Source organism: Zootoca vivipara, chromosome 7, assembly GCF_965207765.1.
Source record: "Zootoca vivipara chromosome 7, rZooViv2.hap1.1, whole genome shotgun sequence".
In the NCBI taxonomy this organism is placed as follows: Eukaryota; Metazoa; Chordata; class Lepidosauria; order Squamata; family Lacertidae; genus Zootoca; species Zootoca vivipara.
The window spans coordinates 46,173,187-46,193,849 of NC_142590.1; the positions used below are offsets into that span (position 1 = coordinate 46,173,187).

General features: G+C 40.4%; 1 protein-coding gene across 11 annotated transcripts in view; it reads right to left on the reverse strand.

The window, feature by feature from the left end:
- ST3GAL3 (ST3 beta-galactoside alpha-2,3-sialyltransferase 3) overlaps window positions 1-20,663 on the reverse strand; it is a 191,007-nt gene that overhangs the window by 124,956 nt on the left and 45,388 nt on the right. For 8 of the 11 annotated variants that reach the window (XR_015950826.1, XM_088673314.1, XM_035123840.3 and 5 more), the window contains one exon: window positions 9,734-9,776. Coding sequence is in view for 10 of the 11 variants with exons in the window: in XM_088673314.1 (XP_088529440.1) it covers window positions 9,734-9,776 (43 nt within the window). In the remaining variant the exon portion in view is untranslated. Of the gene's footprint in view, window positions 1-8,495; window positions 8,557-9,733; window positions 9,777-20,663 lie in introns of all 11 variants that reach the window. The other 3 variants (XM_088673316.1, XM_088673317.1, XM_035123846.3) reach the window with 1 other exon arrangement.

Genomic DNA, 20,663 nt, shown 5'->3' on the forward strand with positions numbered 1-20,663 from the left:
GAATAGGAACCTTTGGTACCTTCTAGCTCCCTAAAGCAGAAGATAGTGCACAGAAATGCTAAATACAATAGTGAATAGTTTTGAAATCTTATCAGCTATGCAGTTCCAGATGCTAGGACTGGAGACTTTTTCAGCTGTCCTGTTTAAGTGGGACAGTGTTAACAGCCAGGTTGCTCACTGGGGCAAGATGGTTTGTGCACATAATACCAATCCTGGTGCAACTGCAGCCAGACTGTTTCTGGGCCCAATTCAAAGTGCTGGCTTTGATCTATAAAGATTTAATGGCTCAGGACTACCTCACCCCATATGAACTGACCCAGACACTGCAATCATCACCTGAGGCCGTTCTTCATATTCCGCCTAAATGAGGGGTCCAAAAGGTGGCAACATGAGAATGGGCCTTTTTTGTGGTGGCTCCCCATTTGTATCATGCTCTCCCCAGGGAGATTCATCTGGCGCCTTCATTACATATGTTTAGGCACCTGACAAAAATGTTCCTCTACAACCAGATCTTTGGCTATTTAAACAATCTATGGGCTCTCTCTCTCTCTCTCCCTCTCCCTCTCTCTCTCTCCCCATGTTTAGTCACCTGACAAAAAATGTTCCTCTACTAGGGTTGCCAGACTCAATAGAGGACAGGACTTCTGTGCCTTTAATTGCCCTGCTCTCTTTTGAGTCTGGAAACTTTAAAGAGAAACCAGCAGACCCTTTGCTTGGGGAATAGCATCTTGGACAGCAACTGAAAAGCAGGGGTTATATTTCAAGGTAGGCCCAGCCTACTGATCACTACTCTGGGGCAGGCTGAGGCCTACTGTGATCTAGTTGAGATTTCTGCATTGCAGGATTGGACTAGAAGAACCTCGGGATCCCTTCCAACTCAGAAATTCTATTATTCTATTTTATTGTCCGCTTTTTTTGCGGAGAAAGTCCTGTTGCTCCGCCTTGACCTCCCTGCCAATTTAGATACAGTAATAGAACTGGAGGCCCCTTGACTGTCTTCGGGTCCAGTGTTGGACCATTTCAATCGGATACTCCCTGCTGAGGTGGATAGATTCCTTCGAGCTGGTAGGCCCACCACTTGCCTCCTTGATATGTGCCTGTCTTGGCTGATTAGGGCATGGATCCCCCTGGTTGAAATCATCAATTGGTCCCTTGGCATGGGGACATTCCCAGGGGAGCTGAAGGAAGCAGTGGTGTGTCCACGCTTAAAGAAAACTTATTTAGATCCTTTAGATCTATCCAATTACCGCCCAGTTTCAAATCTTCCATATCTGGGCAAGGTAACTGAGAGAGCGGTTGCTGAACAGTTTGGCAAATTTCTGGAGGAAACATCGGCTTTAGATCCATTTCAGTCCAGTTTCCGTCCTGGTTTTGGGACCAAGACAGCTCTGGTTGCCTTAACAGATGATCTCCGTAGACAACTGGATCCAGGCAGGTCGGGACTGCTGATTCTCTTAGATTTGTCAGCAGTCTTTGACATGGTTGATCATGATCTTCTGGACCACCGCCTCGCTGACGTGGGGATACAATGCCCGACAATGGCTGTGCTCTTTTATCTCTGGTCGGGGACAGAGGGTGGTGCTGGGGAGGGAGATGTCGTTGCGCCACTCATTGGTGTGTGGAGTGCCGCAGGGCACAATCCTCTCCCCGATGCTTTTTAACATCTTTATGCACACCCTTGCCCAAACTGTCCAGAGCTTTGGGCTGGGCTGTCACCAATATGCTGTTCAGGCAGCTTCATCTCCCTTCACCTCATCATCAGAGGTTAAAGCCTTCAGGAGCCTGCTCTGCAAGAAATAGGCTTTGGGCCTCAAGACTGGAGATTTGACACCCCCTGTGTTAAACTATTTGTTTGGTTTTTGCAATATTTATTACAGATGGTTTCAGAATTCAAAGACACTTCTTTAAATATATACTTCCTTGTAACCTGTTTACAGTTTTAGCCAAACAGAGCTTTTCTGTCTATTCAAACTCTGTTTTATTGTACTTCAATTCTCATTTTTTATTTTATAGAAAAGCCCCCAAGTGGTGGATGATAGGCTGATTAGGTACATCCCTGCCAATACACATTTTTAATTAGATTTTTTTTTAATTAAAAAAAACACTTTTTAGTTTCCATTTCCATTTGCAAACCTCTCATTGTTCCTGTGTTGGGAGCTTCGAAATCAGCTCCAGCTACAGCATGTTTCCTACAGCACAAAGAATGGCAGCCCTCCCCCCCTCATCCCAACAAACCTACCACTATCATATACTATACATATGTCAAGGGCCTAACTAAGAAATCAAATCAAATTTAATCCCCACTGCAATGTCATTTCATAATTCTAGATCTGCCTCTGACTTGCAAGATCCCATACTGAAAAATAGCTGGGATCTTCAAAGCAGTAGTGAGTTACGGGGGAACCTACAAATTGCATAGTAATATAATCAGACTTCATGCAAGAGCAAAGACTCAAAAAGACACAGACGAGATGGAGATTAATGTGAATTTTATTATCTTTGAGAGGGTTGAGAGCTAATCTGCCCCAACAGCAATAGTCATGTTATCATGTTAAAACAGAAGCTACTGCCCTGCCAACACCAAGCTTTCTGGAGCTTTCCCTCTGGCAAACAAGATGCCTATCATCCACAAACTTCATATGTGGACTAAGACAGTCTTGGTCCAACTAGTTTTAATTGAGCTTAGAGTTATATTTCATTATTATCACAGAGTACAATTCTGTTTCACTTTTGTTCATTTTTCTTTCATGCCAGGACTCCAATTTACGATACTGTGCAAAATAATACAGCTGCATTTATATACGCACCAGTAACCTAGAAAGAAGACAGACATTATTGATTTAAATTCTTTGCACAATGAGTAAGAAAAGGATGAAAGCAATTTATTTTAGTTATTTGTGCATGTGGTGAGCTTACACAAAGCCCAGCTCTACAACGAGACACAGAGGGAAGTGGGAGCCAAAACTGATATTAAAACTTTCTGCATTGATTTGTAAATAAAACATGTTTTAACAGCTTAATAACAAAATATTTTTATTAGTAGATATATTTCATAAGATAACATGGAGAACAAATTAAAATGACTTATGAAGAAAAACATGGAGGAAAAAAAAACATAAAACCAAAACAAAGCCATAGGGTATGGCAAAATCGCTCACCAGAGCATGGGTGAACAGTTAAAGCAATTGCATATTTGCCTGTGGGCAAGAAGAACCCTAGCCGTTAAAGAATGTAAAGACATTAGTTCTTCCAGTGCATCTCCATATCAATTTGGGACTGCCCCATAATGTACATTCACTGGGGATTTGTCAGATCTGATTTAAAATATTCTTAGTGATGAGTACCTACAACCTTAACAACAGTGAAATCCAATGCATGACTACCCATGATTTAAATGGGACTTACTCTCAGGTAACTGTGTGCAGGACTGGAAATTTGTTTCACACAGAGATGCCTCTAATATGTTAACCTAATATTAGTTATGTTTCACCTCAATTTCATTCTTTCATTATTGGGTTTCTCCTTGTAAAAGCTTATTCTATATATAATTCTGCCATTCAAAAGGTTGAACAAACTTCTAATCAGCCCTTACCCTAGTAGGATCTTTTCCAGTCAGTTCAATTTTCTATCTACATATTCTAGTAGAAAAAAACCCGCACAACCCCAAAAGTAACCAAAATCATAATGGGCCTTTTGGTGGATCAGTTTGTGTAATCCCTTTTGCTAAAGATATACAATTATCAGCAAGACAAACTTGGAATCATATAACTCAAAGCCATTTCAAAAGAAACATCTCTTGACGCACACAGTAGTGAAGAGAATAGTGTACTGGGTATAGACCAAAGAGACTTTGGTTTGAATCGCTGCTCAACCATAGAATCAGAGAACTACATCTAGACCAACCACCTGCAATACAGGAATCTCAACAAAAGCATCCATGACAAACCTCTGTTTAAAGAGATAATATGTTCTAAGATCACTGCAATAAGATACAGTTAATAACAGAGAGATAAAAGAAACAGAAGCAACACCACAAACCACATTGATAGTGGAATTAAAACAAACAAAATGTCTGATGAAGAAGGAATGTCTTCATTCACTGCTTTCCTGAAGGCCAAAAGAGTGAGCTAACCTGGCTTCCCAATGGAGGGAGTTCCCTCTGCTACCAATAAGTCCCAACCAACCTTCTTAAGTCAAAGGGACATGGAACAAGGCCTCCTTATGTTGAACTTAGTTGGAAGAAGAGGTCCTTCAAATATCTTGGTCCCAAACCATTTTGGGCTTTCTAGGTTACAGTATAACCAGAACTTTGAATTGTGCCTGGATACAAACAGGAAGCCATTGCAATTCACATAATACGGAAGTACAGTACCGTAATACATTCCACAAGGTTGAACACAGCACTTTGCACCAGCTGTAGTTTCTGAACATTTTTATGGGCAGCCTCACATTGAGTGCACTGCAGTAATCTAATCTGAATGCAATCACGGTATGTGTAAAAGTAGTCAGATCTGCCAAAGTATTTATTTATGCCCACCTAAAAGTTAAAGACTTGTGTCTTCAGCTTCAAGTGGAAAAACACTGTTCGCAAGACCATTCCAGAAATGAGAGGCAAAGGAATCTGCTTAAGCTTTTGTTAATGCTGTGTAGGGAAGACATTTAAATAAACACTAGTAACTCAAGTTCCATGGGTTCCTAAGCTTAGGCTGCCTCCATTTTTATGGTCTTCTCGCAGTCTGGGTTGAGTTTCATTTGGGTTTGAGAGGTTGAAGGTTGTTATTTTTGGCTCTCCTCTTTTTTTTTGGACAAAGACCTCAATTTCTACACATTTTATTTCTTACAAAGAAGTTTGCAATTACAGTGTAATATGTCCTTTCTAGTATAGATATGGGAGATATAACACAAGTATGTAATAAAACAAAGGCAAATCCTCAGAGCTTGCTGAATGTCTGGAAAATGGCTGGTGGGGAAGCCCTCCCATGAGTCCCTAGTTTCAATTATGTGATCTCCCTGGAGCCAGCACTACTAAAAGTTTGTGAATGTATGTGCACACAGCACCTGACACTAACATTGTAAGTAACTAATGCAGCCACCAAATAAATACTATAGTTTATTTACTACCACACACACTATTTTAGTAAATCTGTGTGGTTTATAGCAAATCTATGTTTCTGGGCTTCAAAATACATGCTGTAGTAATGCTCCCATCTGCAATTATTTATGGAGTTGATTAAGCACAGACTGTTGATGCAAGGTTACTCTTCTAGCGACAGGCTAGACAAAGGAATGACTGCCAAGTATGTTTATATGGGTCAAGAAACAGCCCTACAATCTATAGCTTCACATAATTTACAAATAGTACCTAAAATGTCTACCAGAGCCATTCAGCTTAAAGTGTGCCTGTCAGTATGTGTAGCAGCTGCCGATTTGATTAAAGCTTTATGTGCAAGTTACCACCCAATTTTAAAAAAACCTATGAGCTGCCCTCTTTTCTGCACCCCAACTTTTCATTTTCAGTGTGAACACAGCTTATTTGGCAGAACTTCAGCCTGACAATATTAGTCCGCATGCAGTTTCACACAGTGCTCACTCTTAATATTTCCCCCTTAATATACTGAAAGCCTCCTTTTCTCATTTCCTTTCAATTCCCATGAATTCTAGAAAATAATACCAAGCAATCATTACCTAGCTGCGAACATAACAAGTGTGACTTACGTCACATTGAACAGTACAGGCTGAACGTCAACAATGTAAAAAAGAAAGAAAGGAAGAGATCACAAGAAAGAGTCATAAGCAGCCAAATGTAAAATACCACATTATATTTACACCAGTTGAATAACTTCCCAAATATAGATGCATCTTGGCTATGAGCCAAGGAATATGCATTATTCAAAAGCTAGTTTAACAAAAAAAAGTTTCTTCATTTGTTTTATCTTTGTTGGTAAAATGATAAAGAATTCCCTGTCAGAGCTCAGTAAGCTCTGTTTCACAAAGTCATACAGGCATGGAGACACCATCACCAATTAAGACACTGTTACAGAGTTACATATCAGCAATAGAATTCCACAGGGGCAATCACATCTACAAAACAGCCATATAATGAAACCATTTCTGTCAACAGGGTCATCAACCAGAACATAATATCCATGCAGCACCATGCCCAGATGTCTTCCACTCTGAACCTCTCCCTGCCCCAGGATTATCTTCTGCATTGAGCTCTGGAGAGAGAGAGATTAGTTTTTAACCCTTTCCTTTGACTTTCTTGCCAATATGCTAAAATATTGTTTTCCACATTTGGAATCTTCCATTTTTGCAACAAGACACTGCTTTTGCACTGGAAACATCCAGTGATGGCTAATGGCTCAAAGGAAAGCATGCTATATACAGTTTTGCTGGAAAATTGTGGACTTCAGTAAAAAAAATTGTAATATTTCACTTTTTTAATCATTTTCACGTCATATATATATGCTGTATACACACACACACACACACACACACACACACACACACACACACACACACACCTGTTACTAAAATCAACAATATTTGAATATTACTGCATTTCCTAACCCATTACAACAATATTTAGTTCATTTATGCTTTCTAAATGACCAGGTAATCTATCCAAATATTTCTTTTTGGTACAACTACCCAATCAGCTATACCTGACCTGCACAGGTAGTCATCAAATTCAGATTTCTTGCTAGATACTCAAGAATTTGGATAAATTGGAACTCTGTGTAATGCTCACTTATATGAACCATTGCCTTTTGATGGGATTGAGTGTTTAAATATCTGGATCTAAGAACAAATTAACAAAATTGTACAAATTTACATGGACAGACTATTGCCCCCAAATAACTTTAAATCTTAATTGTTAGCAGACATTCGATTTCTCTCTCTAGCACATCTAACATAAATGGTTGACCTCAGTTAGCGATTTGCATGAAATTGCCCAAATCATCTCTTTTTGTAAATAATGTGGGGTTGTGTGTGTGTGTGTTTTTGTTAAAATTGTTGACAACCAATTTTTTAAAAAAATCAAATGATAATACCTTTATTGACAGGAATTTGTGGTCTACAATCAGAACTTATTAGTTCCTGAAGTCTGAAATGAAGTCCAAACTGGCCTCCACAAGAGGCACTAACAAATCCTTGGCATTTCCAGTTAAAAGGATATTTTTAACAGGTGCGGAAAAACCTCTGCATATGCTCCATAGAGCCACTGCCAGTCAGAACAAACAAGACTGGGCTAGATTGGGAGCTACCTTCTACTTGGTCAGTGTTCATATTTCATACAGGCCATGATCCAGTCCCTCTGTTTAAGAAGGGCAGAGCGCTGGAAGTCAGTGAGGTATCTCAAAAATAAAAGAACTGGGAGGAATTTCATTCCTACTTCAAACTTTAAGCATTATTCACTTTTGTGTCTGTCTGTCCGCTGATGAAGTCTTCCTCATGAAAGCTTGAAGTAGGAGCAAAAAGTTGCTCCATGCACAGATCTGAGTCAGTGGATGCACTTAAAGAAGAGACTGTGACAGATACCATCAGTTAAGTGGATGGAGAGGGAGAGGAATAATTATAGTAGGCTACCCAATTCTATTTCACTAACTCTCTTCTGATGAGACTGGCTTCCTTCCAATCTTCCACATAGAGAAAGGCTGAGTCCTGGCTACAATATTTTAATAATACAGTATGTGATGAGTTAGAAGAGGAATAAGTGCATACAGACAAATACATATACTGTACTGAAAATCAATAGGAGAATATTAAGGAACATGACATAAGAAACAACCAAAAGGAAAAACATGAACACATGAAAAACTGAAATACAAGGGTGCTGGTGTTGTCATATTCTTACATACCTTAACCCAGGCATCCGCAAACTGTGGCCCTCCAGATGTTTTGGCCTACAACTCCCATGATCCCTAGCTAAGAGGACCAGTGGTCAGGGATGATGGAAATTGTAGTCCAAAACATATGGAGGGCCGAAGTTTTGGGATGCCTGCCTTAACCCATATACATGTGTGTATGCACGTATATGCATGTGTGTGTATATACATCTTATCAGAAGGTGGAAAGTGGCATATATGTTAATGAATCTTATGAAACCTTCCCCTGCTTGAGGAAAATTATGTGTGCCACAAACTAATCAACATGGCTTATAGCAGTGGTGGGGAACTTCTGACTTGCGGGCCTAAGTAAGGATCATTTTGGCCAGAAGGCCATTTTCCTACCTACCTGCCACCTGATCAGCAGCGCTTGTTAAGTCCTTTGCCTTTAACCACGTTTTGATTTCAAATTGCAAGGGCAAAGGAAAATGTGCCACCTGACAGAATGCCAAAATGGCCCTCTGGGGTTAGACAACCTTAGCATCTGTTCTGCCAGCTGGAAACAATTCCCCACTCATGCCTCATAGTGCCACACTTTTTTATTATGTCTTCTTACTGCTACAGACTAACATAGTTCTCTGAAACTTATCACTGGTTATGGCTTACTTCAATCTAGTCTTCATTTCACACCTGTTTTATACTTCTGCACTGGCTATTAAATAGTAACCTGAAATGAAGCAACAGAAAAAGCACAATATTAAACACAATTGCTGGCAATTGTTCAAATTTATTTTCCCCCCAAGTTTACTCTATGTGTAGGACAAGCACTCACAATTAGTTTGAATGAAGTTGCTTGAGAAAATTATTTCTACCATTTCCTTTGTAACTTGTCACTGCATTATTCAGATAACTGTGTATGCCCTTACTAGAGCCATTCTCACCCTGGTGCCCTTCAGATGTTTTGAATGACAGGCTACAACAGGGGAAGGAAAGGAAATGATGCTGGGCCACAACCAACTCTGCTGAGAAGCCAGGCTCTGTCCTCCATTGACAGTCACCTGGCAGCAGCCATTACATCAGGCTGCAGCAAAAGCAAGTAAAGGAATGCAGATCCATTCCTCAGTTATACCTGAGAGCAGCAATTTGTTAACACATCCGCTCGCCATCTGGTCATTAGAACAACTTGTAACTAAAAACTTGTAATTTGCTTATTTTCTCCCCACTTCCATTCCATTTTTCATTTTGTGTCATGTATTTCTAGACTGTAAGCCTGACAGCACGGGTTGACTTTTTCAGTCAACTATGGAGTACCCAGATCTAGAACAATATTAAACTTCTGCCCTTTGAAACCTGTTCAGGGAATGTGATCTGCCATTTTACAAATTAGTTCTAATTTTAAAGTTTATGACATACACAAGGCAAGGTGATAAACCTTACTTAAGAACAGATATGAATATTCATCAGGTCAGATTGATCCGATGAGCAGATAGAGGGGGAGGTCACATCCCTATGGTCACACTAGTCTTGGTGAAGAAGTTGGAATACCAGAGCTATGACAGGGCTCAACAGCACCAGTTGCTACTCAGAACTAATAAAAACAACATTAAAAAAAATACAGTGGCCAAATTGGGGAGGGGGGGTATAGGTTACCACCATTGGTCTTATTCCTGAGTAGATGCTGTGCAGTGCAATCAGCTATCAACAACAAAAAGTGCAATTGTGAATCTTATTGACCAAGAGTAAAGTTGTGAGCAAAATAGGAAGAAGCTGCCAACCAGCTCTGTTAATTCTGTGCCATACTACTGAGCACTACCCTACAGAGCTATGGATCAGAATCTCTTTTGTCTCCAGAGGAAAGTGATAATACTAGATAAATAAAAAAACCTTTCCATAGTTCTACTCACAGTCTGGAATCCAGCTGCAGGAGAAATCCCAATTTGTCATATTCTGAAAGACAAAAGCAGGAGAGTTCAGGTAATTAAGGCAATACAACTTTTCATTATCAGGTGTCCTACAAGAGAGCAGAAACTTTTTTAAAAATAATCTTTTGTGAAGGGTACAAAAGTTTAGAAACTGGATATGACAGCATGGTTAATAAATCAAGAAGTTCTTGTTAAATGTACCGCCAGATGAATAATTTCTGGTTTCTTAATTTCTAAAGTCAGAACTGAATAGACTATTTTACATAAAGAACCTAGAAAAAAGAATAAAGATGCACTTGCATTTTCTATATACACACATACTTCTTTCAACTTGATCCTGAACGTTACCAGAGCGTGAGTTGTCATACAAATTTTCTGAAGCATGATCATTCACCTTCTAACAGATTATTTTGTAACTCCTGCCACAATTAAACACAAAGCCTGCATTTACTTGGGGAGGACCTTCAGAATAGGTTTCCCTACAGAAACAGAGCAAGACATCCCAGGATTGGGTACAGTATTATATATTTCTACATGCTGTAGTCTGTATAAAGCAGAGCCAGGAACTACATTTAATCCTTGCATTTTTACTCAAAAGGGTATAGCAGAAGGGAGTATCAACAGCCTCCCATCCTGTTCCAATTGGCAGTCTCAAGTCTTAGAGGTTACAATCCAAATTGCATTCCTGTCTAGCAAAGGAAGAACAGTAGCAGCCCTGCTTCCAGCTGCTTCAAGTGCTGATGTGCAAAATTTACAGGCTGCATTTACACTTTCTCATCAAGTCAAATAAACTTTCAAATGAATTCCATCACCTCACCATACCCCAGCAAAAACACAACATTATTTTAAAAAGACAAGATAATAATGTCACATTTTCAAGCTAACAATACTGCATTTTGAGAAACAGCATTTTTATTACAAGACATACTATATAATTAAACTTTCCTTTAGGAAGGTTATTGAGAAGACAAATCATTAGGATTGAGTGAGTGCAAATCTGAAAGCAAGTGTTATATACTTTCCCTGATCCATATTATCTACACATTTGGGCTGCAAGAGGTAATCCCATGCTCAACACAAAGTTTGCAACAGGCAAAAAGTAGCCTTGCCTAAGCACAGTTCCAAGGAATATAAATGAAATACAGCTTAAAATTGGAAGGTCTGAACAGTCTAAAATCCCAGTGCCTTCAACTAAAGATTAAGCATTGTGGATTTGCTACGTTATCTCCTGAGCAATGATATTCATAACAGGCACCAGTCACTTTGGGTGGAGATCTACATGGGCATATATCTCAGTCATTTGTTCCAATACCATACAAAATCTTGTGGGCATCAATATAAATTTGATGCAAACAACCAAGTGTCATACATTTTGCAAACTGAATTTTAAGCTTCCTTCAGACCTATTACACCCAACAGACCCTTAGTGACGCTTTACTGTAGCAATACACTTTAGCCATACTCTGACCCTTTGAACTGCAGAAACAGCCTGTTCTTGTGTTGCCACCCTCTGGACTTCTCATGGAGGAAGCACATGAATCAGATGATGATCACATGGTCCAGGCCAGTTTATATGGGGATAGGTGGTGCTTGAGGTATTGAAGTTCTGAGCTGTTTAAGGCTTTATAGGTCAAAAACAGCACTTTGAAGTGGGCCTGGAAACTAGTTTACAAGCAACAGAGTCAGGCCAGGATCAGACTAATATGCTCAAACATATTATTGCCCCAGTGAGCAACCTGGCTGCCGAATTCTGCACCAGCTGAAGTTTCCAAACCATTTTCAGAGGTAGCGCTACATATAACGTGTTGCAGCAATCTAACCTAGAGGTTACCAGAGTAATTAACAACATAATTTAGGCTCTCACTGTACAGATAGGGGCACAGCTGGGCAACCAGCCAAAGCTGATGGAAGGCACTCCATGCCACCAAAGCCAATTTAGCATCAAGTAACAGCAAAGGTTCCAAGAGTACCCCCAAGCTCCTTCAAAGGGAGAGCAACCCCATCAGGAGCAAGCAACCTCCCATCCATCCAGTGTAGAGAACCACCCACTAACAGTGGTTCAGTCTTATCTGCATTGAGCTTCAAGTAGTTGGCTGTCATCCAGTCCATTACCAAGGAAAGACAATGGTAAAGGAGTAGAGCTGTGTGTCATCTATTCATGTAGATGTTAAACAGCATGGGATATAAAATGAACCCTGAGGAACCCCACAATGAAGCCTCCATGGGGCCAAAGAGCACTCCTCAAGCATCACCTTCTGGAGAAGACTGTCCAAGCAGGACTAGAACCACTGCAAAGGAGTGTCACCCACCGCCTACTCTGATAGCCGCTCCAGAAGGAGAAGTCTAGAAGAATTACCAAGGACAGAGTTTTCCTGTCTTTTCCCAACAAAGGTCTTTATACAGGGTGACCAAAGCAGTTTCTGTGCCAAAATCAGGCCAAAATCCCAATTGAAATGGATCTAGAAAATCAGTTTCCTCCAAGAGCACTTGGATCTGGTCCATGACCACCCACTCAAGAACCTTGCCCAAGATGAGAAAATAGGCAACTGGCCAGTAATTACTGTCTTAGATTATCCTAATCCAACGAGGGCTTCTTAAGGAGTGGTCTTACCAACTTCATCCTTCACGTAGGCAGGGACCACCCACTCTTGCAGAGAAGTATTAATCGCCTCCATTCACTTCAGAGGAATGACTCTGGTCATCTCATAAAACAATATGTGTCTCTGACATACACAGTACTTTATTTATGTCCCTCTTCTCTATCTTAAAAAAAGTATCTCAAAATGTCTGTTACTGATACACGTATGTGTGGTGCAATTCTCCTAAGAGCATACAGAGGAAGATGGGAGATCCACATTCACAAGCTGAAGATTCTTCAGACTCAAAACTGAAAAAGAAACTATATATATAGAAAATTTGAATAATCAGTTCTCAGATTGATTTATAAGAAAGTCAATTATATCATACATATTCAACAATAATTAATGTTGTGCTTGCATGATAATATACTTTGTAGCCTAAAAGGCCATACAAATTTGCCGTTGATAGTCAAGTACAGGCATAGGCAAACTCGGCCCTCCAGATGTTTGGGGATGACAACTCCCATCATCCCTAGCTAACAAGACCAGTGGTCAGGGATGATGGGAGTTGTAGTTCCAAAACGTCTGGAGGGCCGAGTTTGCCTATGCCTGGTCAAGTAGATACTGCAAATATTTCAAATTTCAAGTATAGGTGTAATAAAAATGAGGTAAAGAGGTTTTATTCCATGCATCAAAAACTTAGAAATTGCACACTTTAAAAAAAAAATTCTAGGTAAACATTAAGAAAGAACAATTCAAACAAATATGCTAATGAGTGCATCAAACCTTAACAAAGGTTTGGGACATATTTCTATTCTGGATATCATAGAGAAAGCTACAAGCATTGAGAGGCTTCACTGCATGAGAACACTGACCAATGAATGATTAGGGAAACTTGACCTTGCTACCGGTATACTAAGAGATGTGAAGAGCAACCAACAACGAAAGATTGGCATATTTTTTTTGAAATGACTGAATTAGCAAAAATGACGGCAACAATTAGAATGCAATCTAATCAAAATCTCAAACAGGAATGGAAATCTGTAGAAGAATACATGACCAAAAGATGCTCCAACAAGAATTTATCGATATGTATAGACTGATTTCACAAAGTTAAGCAGATATATAAGAAAGTATGTTTAATTATTAAGATACGAAAATACAATCACAATAACAAAGTTAAAAAATAATAACAAGGAAGTCACGCACGGGTGGAGGGAAGACACAGGGCAAGAAATAAGAAGCAAATAAGAAATGGCTAAATGTTGGTACATAATGAAATGTGAATTTGAACTCCTGCCCATCTGAAACAATTCAGGCAGAGCTATCTTACTCAATTAAGGAAAGTAGAAACATTAAGAACATGGGGAACAAAAATATGAAAACATGTGATTAACTTTCTTTGTACCGCATAGTGCAATGTGTTAAAGATAACCCTAGCATATCACAAGTACAAGAAAACAAGTTCATCTCATACCACAAAGCACACTAGGCCTTGGGTCAAGAAAGATAAAAACATATTCTTCTAAGCTACAGTGCACCCTAGTTTCAAATGAGAACCTACCACTGTTAACAATTTAATAATAAAAGTGTCGCAGAAATAACATAAACAGACTTACAGCCAAGCACAGCAAGCTCAATAAACTACACACTTTTCATGCCAAGCTAAACACTGGCACAAATATGGAACTTTCCTCTGAACATCTAGGATCAGTTTAACTGCTGGACAGTTAAGTGAGAAATGCTTAGTCTAATTGCCCAGCTCCCAACAGACCACCCAAACAGACAACACAGCAGAAAGAGCAAATGCATGTATAATCCATCCACCTTCACATTTTCCAGCTGCATCCACATGTTTACACAGAGAGAAGGAAACTAATTTGTCTCTAGTGTGTATTCCTCAGGGGCCAAACCACAAAACGGACTAAATACTCCACAAGCATAATTATGAAAAATTGTATACACAAGTCAAACCAAAGAACACAGATACTACAACTTCAGCTGCTACCTGACAACATTCCTTCTTGTGGAATCTATAATGTCTGGCCTCATTAAAAGAATAAGAGATACAGCCCACTTTTATGCTAAGGGACTACATGCACATTTGTGGTACAGATCTAGAAATATGCCCATACACTGCTGGTTACAAGAACATGCCTGACCCATGCTCTATGCATAAATTCCATCCATTTGCTCTCTCTGTGTGTACCACCTTACATGTCATAGTCTCAGTTTGCAATGGGAATTTTGGTGGCCAATCAGCCTAACCTAACTGATTAGGTTAATTGATTTCAAGTTTCCTAATAAGACAACACAGAAAGAACATGAATGAATCTAGATTCTTTGCACTTTTGGATAATACATGGTTAACTCTGGCTCTAAGACAACCTTCAGTTGAGGTTCACTGGTATTAGCTTTTAGCCTTCTTTTTCTGAAGCCTGACATCAATACCAGGAAAGATTCTAGAGCAGATCATCAAGCAAACAGTCTGTGAGCACCTAGAAAGAAACCCTGTGATCACTAAAAGTCAGCATGGGTTTCTGAAAAATAAGTCATGTCAGACTAATCTGATCTCATTTTTTGACAAAATTACAAGCCTGGTAGATGAAGGGAACACTGTGGATGTAGCCTATCTTGATTTCAGCAAGGCCTTTGACAAGGTGCCCCATGATATTCTTGTAAAGAAGCTGGTAAAATGTGGGCTAGACAATGCTACCATTCAGTGGATTTTTAACTGGCTGGCTGACCGAACCCAAAGGGTGCTCATCAATGGCTCCTCCTCATCCTGGAGATTAGTGACTAGTGGGGTGCCACAGGGTTCTGTCTTGGGCCCAGTCTTATTCAACATCTTTATCAATGACTTGGATGATGGGCTTGAGGGCATCCTGAGCAAGTTTGCAGATGACACCAAATTGGGAGCGGTGGCTAATACCCCAGAGGACAGGATCACACTTCAAAATGACCTTAACAGATTAGACAACTGGGCCAAAGCAAACAAGATGAATTTTAACAAGGAGAAATGTAAGGTACTACACTTGGGCAAAATAATGAAAAGCACAAATACAGGATGGGTGACACCTGGCTTGAGAGCAGTATATGTGAAAAGGATCTAGGAGTCTTGGTAGACCACAAACTTGGCATGAGTCAACAGTGTGATGCAGCAGCTAAAAAGCCAATGCAATTCTGGGCTGCATCAATAGGAGTATAGCATCTAGATCAAGGGAAGTAATAGTACCACTGTATTCTGCTCTGGTCAGACCTCACCTGGAGTACTGTGTCCAGTTCTGGGCACCACAGTTCAAGAAGGATACTGACAAGCTGGAACGTGTCCAGAAGAGGGCAACCAAAATGGTCAAAGGCCTGGAAACGATGCCTTATGAGGAACGGCTTAGGGAGCTGGGTATGTTTAGCCTGGAGAAGAGAAGGTTAAGGGGTGATATGATAGCCATGTTCAAATATATGAAAGGATGTCATATGGAGGAAGGAGAAGGATTGTTTTCTGTTGCTCCAGAGAAGCGGACACAGAGCAATGGATTAAAACTTCAAGAAAGAAGATTCCACCTAAACATTAGGAAGAACTTCCTGACAGTAAGAGCTGTTCGGCAGTGGAATTTGCTACCAAGGAGTGTGGTGGAGTCTCCTTCTTTGGAGGTCTTTAAGCAGAGGCTTGACAGCCATATGTCAAGAATGCTTTGATGGTGTTTCCTGCTTGGCAGGGGGTTGGACTGGATGGCCCTCGTGGTCTCTTCCAACTCTATGATTCTATGATTCTATGAATCTTGCCTTCTAATGTCTGAGACTAGTAGTTCTACAAAAGGGGAAATGAGGAAGTCCGAAATGTTTAGACTAGAAATTGGACTATGATTATGTCTTTTTTATTATTATTATTATTATTATTATTATTATTATTATTTGTTTTTTGTTTCTATTTTTCTTCTACTTTTCTATATAAAATGAATAAGAATTATTTAAGAATAAGGTCATGAATTGGGAGATAGGATGTAATTCTATGATGTTAGCTAAGATTTGGAAATGGTAAGAGTTAATTATTAACAAGGACTGTAAGAAGGGGAAGTGAAGAAGTTTGAAGAGATAAGGTGTGATAATATTGTTATTTTTGTTTTTTGCATTTTTGTATTTCTTTTTTAATTTTTTCTTTTTCTCCGTTTTCTTTTTTCCCTCTCTTTATGTAAAATTCAATAAAAATTATTGAAAAATAAAATAAAATGACTGTCTGGGCAGAATATAGCTGAAATATGCTAAAGGAATTATTTACCATTGCAACCCTAGTTCTATTCTGCTAGAAGACAGCTCTCTTGCCTAGTAGAGTTGGCCCAGAAAATAATATGTTTTCTGAAATACACAACGGCACAGTGTGAGTTTCCTTGAGTCACAATCTGAATACTGGAGTGCCCTTGCAAGGCCCTTGGGATATCTGTGTGTGTGTGTGTGTGTGTATACAATAGACAATGGATAATAACTTTCCCAGAAAAATATCACAGAGGAACAGTTAGGTGTAGATGAGAAGTGATGCCACAGTTCACCTGTGTAGTGATTATTTTTGGTTTCTGGGGAGAAAGGAACCTCCCATCCCAAACTGAGTCTTGATGACAGTTTACCCAGTGGCCTTACCATGGTTTGCGTGCAACTACTTAATGGACTGGCTGTTTGTAACATCCAACCAACATTATTCATTTCTCCTTGCTATTTCTTACAGATAATATCCAACATGAAAGCCTTAACTAGAATAACTTCCATGCATCTATCACATCAATAAAGATACTTTATAGCCAATTGCTTTATATTTTCCTCACGAAGCAAACATTCATATAAACAGTCTTCAATAATGAATGCCATCCTTTGATTTAGAGTGTTTAGCAAGTTATGTAATTCAGGTACTCCATTTTCAGTAAAATTTCCTTTCCCATGAAAATGCCTGACTAGACCCCTCAGAAACTTCTTTTCTGGGCTCGCATCCAGAACATTTCTCAGTGGCACTCTGCCAGCTCCATATCACCTTAGCAATGAAAGAGTTAGTAATCCACTGTTTTGCCTGTATGTATCTTCTGAATAAACAAGGACTGAGACAAAAAAAGAGAAAAGAAAATGGGGACCGGTTGTCTCAGTGCTTATTCGCAGACTTATGTCAGAGATAACAAATTCTAAGCATGTGAATATTTTTCTTCTCCGCAGTAAATTCAGGGCAGCCTTCAAAACTACGTAAATCTTTCAGACAGGAGTATAATGAACTCATAGAAAACTCAAAAAGAAAGGGAATATGCATAATCTTCGTCTTCTCTAAAAAGTTATGTACTTGGACACATGCAGGTCTTTGTTACATAAACTGTGATTTCATTCAGTGCCACGAATCCTTGTGTAAATGCAGTTAAACATTCCTAAGTGACTGTTTCACAAAAGAGGTTTTGCTCCACTTCAGAAGCCGTATCATATTTCCTAGTAAAAGTCAAAGATAATATTAACAAAAAAGTAATGTGCAAAAGTTCTTGGTGACCTCTGGGGCGAGTCAACTTGATCTGCAAAAGATAACAAATAATAAATAAGAGGACATAAGAATATTTTATTACAAGACTAGATTAAAGGTTACTTCTATGGAGATTCCCACCCACAGACATTCATATCCCATAGCCAATAGAGATGAGAGCTGCAAAGGAAACCAATAGTAGAAAAGAACTGCTGCACTTGACAAACAAGGTACAACAGGAATTGGCAAACCATCAGCCAACTCCCAATTAAACTGTCATGGGGACATAAAACATGGAGTAAGCACTGTTGCCCAAAGATGAACTGGAGGAAACCAAGGAAATGTTCTGCAGAACAAATGAGCTTCTCCGATTCATTGAAACTGATGAAACTTTATGGGCAATCATGGCAATTATTTATCAAGTAGAAAAAGCTCTACTGCCCCAGGCAGAGATGTCCTCAAAGTAGCACTGAAGTAGAGCATTCTGCATCACAAAAGACAAACTCAGACTTCACCATTGAACTTAAAATTAAATGTTTTTCTAATTCATGAGCAGTTTTCTCAAAAAAAAAATACAGCATTGTTTAAAACTTCCATCAGGACATACTGGCTGGGAACCTAAGTTTCCTCCCACTGGTGGGAGCATCCCTTGAGCAGACTTCTGCTAAAAACATTCCTGGTAGAGTGTGGATGACAGGGGAATCTCTTGCCAATTCACCTTGGTGTTCTTCCAAATGTATTTGGGAGGGCTGGGGGACTATTGAAAGCAGCACAAAAAGCAGCATAGCGGACTTATGGGGAAATAGGGAAATGCTCCTATTTTTTAGCTGTTATATTAGCAGCAGTTATAAGGCTAAACACTATTTCTTCATCATTTTGTGGAATGACTTATTTTACTTAACTAAGCAGAAATATTTTATTTTCCAGGGGCATATGATATCCTAACGTATCAGAGATATGCTCCTTCTCCTTCTGGATAAAATTTGGTCCATAGTAACTATGATTAAGTAACTTAGTACAAAAAATACATATAAACCAGCACAACAGGTTTATGGGGGGTATTTTTGGTAATGTTTTAGAACAAGATCAATTATAATGTCCAACCTTGTGCTGCTTTCAACCTGCTGAAACTGTATTGCCTTTTGCTCTTTATATTTGCTTTATTTTATTAAACAAAATTAAAATGATAAAAAACAATTTTCTTTTTCTCTAGCCCTTGTGGGCTTGGGGTTGGTGGATGAGATATGGAGCCCCCTGGTTTATTTTTAAAAAGGAGTAGATGTAGTGAACTATATAATTTATATTGTTTATTTGGTTTGCATGTTGTATTTTATTTGTGTATTTTTACCATGTGACTCACCCCAGGATCACCTGGCAATGAAGGAAAGGATAGAAAAAAATTGAAGGAAGGAAGGAGGGAAGGAAGTTGCTGGAAACAAAGGTTCTGGACTGCCTTCTTTATAGGGAAGCTGAAGTCACCTTCATTTCCTTGGACCTCATAAAAAAAAAAATCTTCCAAGCATGAAAGCAATGTCCTTCTGAGCATGCAGTTGTACCCTTTCTAGGGTTGCCATGTGTCAGAGGGCCTGGTATGGCTACTCTAGAGTAACGACTCCAGCATGGTCTTTTAAGGTTTTTATTAAGTGCTGATTATTTACAGTGTTCAGAGCAGTAAAAATGCATCCTTAAGGTGAGGTGTCTGAACTCCCGAATGGCGATTGGCGCGTTTTCTTCCAGCACCACAGCTTTGGCAGACCCAACCTCTTCCCCCTACGTTTGCGTCGCAATTCGGGAGTTGGGGGAATTGGCCTCCCCCCTGTGCGTCCTACTTCCTGTCCCACCTGCGGCCTGGGCTCCACAACCTTGCCTGAGCCTCGGACACCACTTCCTGACTCTCCGCTGGAGGCAGAGCTCTCCTTACTCTCTCCCGCGCTTGGGGATGGGCTGGAACTTAAGATGGGAGGGACTTCCCTGTATCCCTCGTCCCTCACATCCATCCCCCTCCCAGGCTCCTCTCCCCCCCTTCCTAGTGGCTCTCCGCTTGCTGGGGACGAGTGAAACCCCAAGAAGTCTGTGGCATCCGAGCCTGTGGGTGTAAAAATTTCCCCCCAATCCTGCGATCTTTCTCCTTCCCCCTGAGAAGACGGGAATCCCAAGAAGTCAGTGGCGTCAGAGCTGGTGGGAGTAAAAATGTTCTGCCAGTCCTCTCCTGCCTCTGACGTCGTTGACCTCGGTGAAACCCACACCTCTTCTTCCGTGTCCTCAAATTCCGCTTCCCATCTCCATGGAGAGCTGCTGCCTGCTATCCCTTCCTCCTGCCCCTCCCCCTCTCCCTCCCTTTCCATGTGCCAGGGCTTGGGCCTGTGGGGGAACAGGGCGTGGAACTCTTCCACTAAAAATTCCTCAGGTACTTCTGTGGCCGGTATCCACTCATTGTGGGACGGCGGAGTGTCCTCCCATGCTATCAGGTACTCCAGTCCTCTCACCCCTCTCCTTGAGTCTAAAATCTCAGTTGCCTCATTGAGCTGTCGGGCGTCTCCCGTCTCCCCCCCTCCCTCTGGAGGCTGATCGCTGTCCCTGAACCTGGTACTTTCCCTGTACGGCGACAGCAGCGATCTATGAAACACTGGGTGCACTCTCATGTCCTCCGGCAGTGCTAGCCTGAAGGCTACCGGGTTGACCTGTTGCGTGACCGTGAAGGGGCCCAGCCTCCTGGGTGCTAACTTCTTGCATCGCCCCCTGGTGGGAAGACCTTCCGAGGATAACCAAACCTTGTCCCCCACCCTGATGACCTCTCCCGGTCGCCTGTGGCGATCTGCCCCCTTCTTGTACGCTTCCTTGGCCCTCTCCA